The sequence below is a fragment of the Labeo rohita genome, chromosome 8, assembly GCF_022985175.1.
Source record: "Labeo rohita strain BAU-BD-2019 chromosome 8, IGBB_LRoh.1.0, whole genome shotgun sequence".
NCBI classification, from domain to species: Eukaryota; Metazoa; Chordata; class Actinopteri; order Cypriniformes; family Cyprinidae; genus Labeo; species Labeo rohita.
Genome location: NC_066876.1, coordinates 33,929,658 through 33,936,949, shown reverse-complemented (window position 1 = coordinate 33,936,949; position 7,292 = coordinate 33,929,658). Strand labels below are relative to the sequence as shown.

At 33.8% G+C, this 7,292-nt stretch overlaps 1 protein-coding gene across 1 annotated transcript; it reads right to left on the bottom strand.

The window, feature by feature from the left end:
• Positions 1-1,532: 1,532 nt before the first annotated feature.
• Positions 1,533-7,043, bottom strand: ctu1 (cytosolic thiouridylase subunit 1 homolog (S. pombe)). Its single transcript, XM_051117927.1, has 3 exons — positions 6,790-7,043; positions 4,127-4,640; positions 1,533-2,365 (listed from the first exon to the last, which is right to left on the bottom strand). Exons 2-3 carry the CDS (start codon positions 4,620-4,622, stop codon positions 1,830-1,832), a joined length of 1,032 nt encoding a protein of 343 aa, XP_050973884.1. The 5' UTR covers positions 4,623-4,640; positions 6,790-7,043; the 3' UTR covers positions 1,533-1,829.
• Between the last annotated feature and the right edge of the window lie 249 nt (positions 7,044-7,292).

The window sequence follows — 7,292 nt, the reverse complement described above, 5'->3', positions numbered from 1 at the left end:
TCGCGAATTGAATGATTTGCGATCTGCGCTACGAGTCCTGATCTGAAATTATGGTTCGCGATCATTATTAAAATCGGAACTTCAGAGCGGGTTCGCGAATCATTTCGATCCGAGATCTGAAATGATGGTTCGCGAATCATTATTCCGATCGGGACTTCGATCGGAGCCCGGATCGCGAATCATTTGATTTAGATCGGAACTTCGGAGCGGGTTCGCGAATCATTTCGCGAATTGAATGATTTGCGATCTGTGCTCCGAGTCCTAATCGTGAATCATTTGATTTAGATCGGAACATAAGTGCGGGTTCATTGAATGATTTGCGATCTGCACTCTGAGTCCTGATCTGAAATGATGGTTCGCGAATCATTATTCAGATCGGGACTTCGGAGCGCGGATCATTTGATTTAGATCGGCCCTGTGTCCCAGTGTGCACACTATCCACCCTATCTGCCCTAAATAGTATTGAAATTTACTAGTATCACACCATTTAGGATGGATAGTATGCACACTGGGACGCAGGCCGGGACTTCGGTGCGGATTCGCGAATCATTTGATTCAAATCGGGACTTCGTTGTGGGTTCGCGGATTTGATTCAGAACTTCGGTTCGCGAATCTTTTTCTGATTTCTTTTTTTTTCTAAATTAGAAAAAAAAATCGAACCTACACTACTGATGAAAAGTCTAATACTTTCTATTACATTTCGAGTATTTATGAATTTCTATGTTTTTATACTAGAAATTCCTGGCTAATAATATGATTTCTGTAGGTTTAATATGTATGTGGTTAAACTTATACTTTGGAAAGTAGGATTAAAGCTTGAAAACTCAAATTGACTTACCTGTTAGAACTGTCAGTATTTAAAATGAAGCTGACAGTGGCAATGTCTTCATATCATAATAGTCATTTATTTTGTATGTTACTATCAATATCTGGTATACACATTGCTATCTCTAGGTATTTTTACATAAAACAAACACCATGGGCAAATTACACCCAAAATAAATATTTTTTGTTTTTGTTTTAAATGACACCTATTTTAGGCAAATTAATTTTTTTTTCCATTTTCTTCCATTTTTATAACAAATAATATCCCTTTAAGAATACTGAATAAATGATAAATAAATATATTTACATTTACATTTACATTCAAATTTAAATGTACATTCATTCAAATACATTTAATGTAAATTATCGTTCATGAAAGGCAATAATAATTTTTTGAGATACAGATACAGTCAGTTAAACTTAAATTTCCCTCTGGGGACAATAACATATACTGTTATTTCAGTTAAATTTAATTATAAAGTTTCTGCTAAGTAAAGAAAAATAAAAATCACACAATATAGCATAAAATAAATAACCTGAAAGCCAGAGGAAGTTGATCATGTATCATATGTGCGTGTGTGTGTGATTAAAATGCACTGAAATCATAGATTCTTTTTTGTTATGTCACAAACTGAAGAAAAAAAAAAAAAATCTTGTCACATATAAAACAATCCATCTTTACATATCAGAAAAAACCCTGAAAAACAAAAGGGAAATGAGTAACTTTATTGTCATGATATTGTTTAAATAAATTAAAAAAAAATCATAATGTCAACGTGGCATAATTTGGAAAAGTTCATGTTTGTTCTTAAAACAAGCATCTCTGATTTTGAATCACGGAAGTTGCTTTTACAGCAAACACATTAACGCAAGACGTGTGACATTCAGTTGACAAAAAAAAAAATAGCTGTAGACTTTGAATAAAACAAACTAAATGATTCATTCATCCCAGAGTATCTTAAAAACATAATGTCCAGTTTTTAAAATCAAGTTCTGATTTTGTGTCAGAAGTCCACAGCCTTCAGTTTCTTCTCCTCCTGTTCGGTCAAAGGCTCCTGAGCCAGAATTTTGCCGTGCAGACGGTGATGTTTCCCAATTCCCAGTTTGGGTAAACCTCGATTCAGGCCTTCCAGCAGAACACAGGACTTACACAAGGCCTGACTGGAGATATAGCCACAGCGTGAGCACGTTCCCTGCACTGGCATCTTTACCCCTTCCTTTATGGAGAGCGTCTCGCCAGAGTGGATAACGTCTATGATGGAGCTGGGCCTGATGGACTCCAGGTCTTTGAGGAAGGCGCGAGCGTGTCCCCGGTAGGCGTTGGGCGAGTAGATGCACTCTGTGGAGAAGTAATCAAGCTTCTTAAAATAGGCATAGAGGACGATTTCTTTCTCGTAGGCGTATTTGAGGGGCTTGCAGCGCGGGATGGCGCCCTCTCCGTCACTGGCAGTGCTGATGGCGGTGCAGCGGCGGAGACGAGCGATGTCCCCACGCAGGACGTTCATCAGCACTGTCTCTGCCACGTCGTCTGCATTGTGACCTGCATATTAAACAAAACAAACGTCAGTCTACTTATCAGTCTTGGAAAATCCATTTGTTTTTAATCTGTTTGTTGAAGAGAGTATTGAGGACTAAATCTGCATGCATTCTGAAAAAAATACAAATATAAATAAATAAAATTATTTTTCTAAATGAATTTTTGTATTAATTTCTTAGTTTATTAATTTTTTTCTGGTTTTTTTTTTTTTTAGTTTTTATTTATGCATTCATTTATTTACATATTTCCACATTTGTTTAATTATACACTGAACTATTTTTACTTTTCTGAGTGCAAGATGGAAAGGAGGGAAGTGGTCCTTACAGAGCTCACATATAGAAGAGTCAGATTTGGTCTGTGACATGCATGTATACATACATGAATGTAACCCTGGACAATAAAACCAGTCTTAAGGAGCAACAGCTAAAAATACATTGTATGGGACAAAATAATTGATTTTTCTTTTATGCCAAAAATCATTAGGATATTATGTAAAAATCATGTTCCATGAAGATATTTTGTAAATTTTCTACCGCAAATATATCAAAACCTAATTTTTGATTAGTAATATGCATTGTTAAGAACTTCATCTGGACAACTTTAAAAGTGATTTTCTCAATATTTTGATTTTTTTGCACCCCCAGATTCCAGATTTTTAAATAGTTGTATCTCAGCCAAATATTGTCCTGTCCTAACAAACCATACGTCAATGGAAAGCCTACTTATTCAGATGATGTATTAATCTCAATTTAAAAAAAAATGGACCCTTATGACTTCTTTTGTGGTCCATGGTCACAAATACATTCATTCACTTATTTATTTTTTTTGTTTCTTTTTAACTTTTTTCTTTGTTTACAAGCATGCTTTTTGGTCTGTTTTACATAAAAAGGCCTATTTTAGGAGCATTAATATTAATTACATTTCTATTTGACAAATACTGTAATGTATAAAGTTTTCATTTAAATAAGCACAAATAAAAGGGACATTTTTTCAAAGCATAACAAAACTGAAATTTATTTTGCATTACAATAATGATCATTTGAAAGTAAGTGTGCTTTACTATCATGAAGTGTTCTAAAAAAAAAAAAAAAAAAATATATATATATATATATATATATATATATACACACACACACACACACACACACACTCACACATATATATATATATATATATTTTTTTTTTTACAAATAAATAAGAATAATATAACAATATATATAATTTCAGCTAGCATTCTGTCCTTATTGGCTCTATACTATGTATACTTTGAGGATTTTAGTTGACAATGTATTATTAAAAAGACTTTATGTCTCCAAAAGTTTCAGCCTGTTTAAATCAATGGACTATTCTACATATCAATAATATTGTCAAAATGACGTCACAACAAATGAATTTAAGGAAAAACTGGGGTCTACTCTTTTACCTAAAACTCTTCTTATGTTATGTTACTCTTATCTTATGTTTAGTATGTCTGTCAGTTGAGGATGATCTCAAAATGACCATGATACTGTATAGTAATCAATTAACAATGGACATATATAACATAAATTGGAATATCAGAATCAAATTCTCTAAAAAAAAGACCTTGAAATAATCGAAATGTATCATTATTTCCAAACATATATTCAAACGTATTCAGTTTGAGATGGTACAATACAATTTATTAACAACAAAACACAATATTTGTCTTGCAGAATGTCTAAATTCTCACACAAATGTACTTAATCAAACTGGAAAAGGCAGTGAAAGACAGCGATTACTTGCCTGTGCATATCTTGTCCACTTTCAGCATCATGGCTCCTCGGTCCAGCGCCTGCCTGCGGAACACGCCACAGAAGGTGCAGTTGTTCTTCAGTCCCACCTGCTTCACAATTGCATCCATGGTCCAGCCGTACAGCTCTTCATAAGACACGATCTTCAGCGGCAGCTCATACTGCTGCTGGTTCCTCTTCACTGTCTCCAGTGAATCATCTCTGTAACCCGTGATGCCCTCATCCACCGACAGCAGCAGAAGGTTGAGGCCGTAATCGTAGCGCTCGTTCAAGACCTTCATCACATGGGCCAGGACGGTAGAGTCCTTCCCACCAGAGGCACCGATGGCCACAGTCTCTCCGCGATTGAAGAGGCTGGCAGACACAATGGTTTGATGGATCTCCTCCTCAAACGCCCAGAAGAAGCAGTCCTTACAGAGAGAGTGTCCGGTCTTGGGTCGTTTGAGCACGGCACGTCTCTGTACGCAGTTACTGCACTGGACTGGCATGATGACGCTCACAGGGCACTGGAGAGCATTTCAGAGATATATGATATGATATTTATGATAATATGATATTTTAGCAAAATTAGAAAAATGTACACATCTTCATTCTGTTCAAAAATGTCTTCACCCCCCAGCTCTTAATGCACGTTTTTTCCTTCTGGAGAATCAGTGAGAGTTTGAACCTTCTGTAACAGTTGCATATGAGTCCCTCAGTTGTTCACAATGCGAAAAGATGGATATCAAAAAAAAAAAAAAAAAAAAATCACACAGTCATTGTTGGAAAAGGTTCAAATACACAAAAATGCTGGAAAACCAAAGAATTTGTGGGACCTGAAGGATTTTTTTCTGAGGAACAGCAGGCAGTTTAACTGTTCAGAACAAACAAGGGACTCATGAACAACTATAACTAACCAAAAAAAACACAGCTGTGGATCATTCAGGTAACAACACAGTATTAAGAATTAAGGGGATGTAAACTTTTGAATCAAGTCATTTTTATAAATGTAACTATTATTTTCTCTTGTGGACTATATGTAAAAAAAATATGTGAAATTTTTTTATTCAGACCAGTACTAAATAAACAACGTGCATTTAGCATGATCCCTCTTATTTTGGTAAAATAATTAACATTTTTAATGATTCTGAAAGGGGGATGTAAACTTTTGACCTCAACTGTGTGTGTGTGTATATATATATATATATATATATATATATGACCCTGGACCACAAAACCAAGTCGCTGGGGTATATTTGCAGCAATAGCCAAAAATTATGGGTCAAAATTATTGATTTTTCTTTTATCATTAGGAAATTAGGTAAAGATCATGTTCCATGAAGATATTTTGTAAAATTTCTATTGTGAATATATGAAAACTTAATTTATGATTAGTAATATACATTGTGAAGAACTTTATTTGGACAACTTTAAAGGCAATTTTCTCAATATTTTGATGTTTTTTGAACCCTCAGATTCCAGATTTTCAAATAGTTGTATCTCGACCAAATATTAACCTACAAACCATACATCAATGGAAAGTTTATCTATTCAGCTTTCAGATGATGTAGAATTTTGAAAAATGTACCCTTATGACTGGTTTTGTGATCCAGGGTCACATATACATACATATATACATATATACATATATATATATATATATATATATTTATACAGTTGAGGTCAAAAGTTTACATCCCCCTTTCAGAATCATTAAAAATGTTAATTATTTTACCAAAATAAGAGGGATCATGCTAAATGCACGTTGTTTATTTAGTACTGGCCTGAATAAAAAAAATTCACACACACACACACACACACACACATACATATATATATATATATATATATATATATATATATATATGGGTAAAATAACATTTAAAAAAATATTTATTTTTTATTGTGTCATTATTAAATTTTTATACTTACTATAGTGATGTTAGATGGATGAATTCATTTATTTAATTTTTTTTTTTTTTTTATCAGTTGTTAAATCAATTTATTAATTGCTTTTATTCTAATTAATTTATGTAGAACATCTTAATTGTTTTATAATTTATTTATTTTACATTTTTCAACAGACCCCTGCACTTTCTTACAGCCCCTAGTTTGAAAACCCCTACTTTAACCCTTTTAAGCACTTGGTATTATTTAAAGCAGGAATATTTCCATCTCATAACACAATTGTTCTTTACACTGAAAGAAAGATGGTCCTTCTAAAACAGTTATTTTGAATATTTCTTTTGAATATCTTTGTTCTCTAACATGTTACAGAATAAAAATGTATAATATTACTCATGCAACTAAAAACATTTTAACTTAAAGTAAAATGTGGTGGTAAACGTTTATAGAGGTTAAACATTACATAACAGAAAGTTGTGCATTTGAAAGTGCATTTGTATGCACCTGTAACCTAGTAAACACAAGCAGAAACCACCTCAAAACGACCCTAAACCCGTGCACATATTTGTTTAAGGGTCTGTTACTCGTTTGTGGCTGAATAAAGTAATACCTGAAATTAATTTAGTACCTGAAAGGGCTGAAGAACTGTCAGAAACTATGAACGAATATGGAAGTTCACAGCACTCGAGTATTTCAGTAGAATTTTAAAGAGTAACAAATTAAAATACATTAATAATAGGATTTGTATTAAAAAATAAATAAAATACAAACCTGTAAGTATATCCTTCTGGGTTCAATTCATTTAAACGAGTAAAGACGTAAGATGATGACGTACTGAAGAAAATAAAACAATAAACCGGAGTTACAAAACAAATAACTGATGAGTTTAAAGACTAATTAAAATAATACTACTCTCCTGATTTAAAATACAACTGACAGGAGCGTTTTTAATCCCGAACATCTCTACTGTAGAATAAAAACACGTTTCACGCACGTGACGTCACGGACAGTGCGTGCGTCATGGACGTCGGTCTTCCTGTTTGACTGGGAACTCTAGCGCCCTCTTTTATCCTGGAGTAAGAGCTCTTCTTCTCCTTTGTTGTTGTTTTAATCATAGACATATATAGAGAGTAGACGCCGCATCGACCGATACCCCCCATAGATGTATATACTAACTAGATGTCGCCTTGGGCCTCTAAGCATACGTCAACATCGCCGCCATCTTGGGTCGGGGATCTGAAGGAAGCGCCAAAGTTTTTCATGAACTGGATGTT

Excerpts from the sequence above, each read along its gene's own strand:
- ctu1 (XM_051117927.1), bottom strand. The coding sequence starts at position 4,622 with ATGCCAGTCCAGTGCAGTAACTGCGTACAGAGACGTGCCGTGCTCAAA. Across the intron at positions 2,366-4,126 it reads AGTGGACAAGATATGCACAG|GTCACAATGCAGACGACGTG; the intron begins GCAAGTAATCGC and ends TTTAATATGCAG.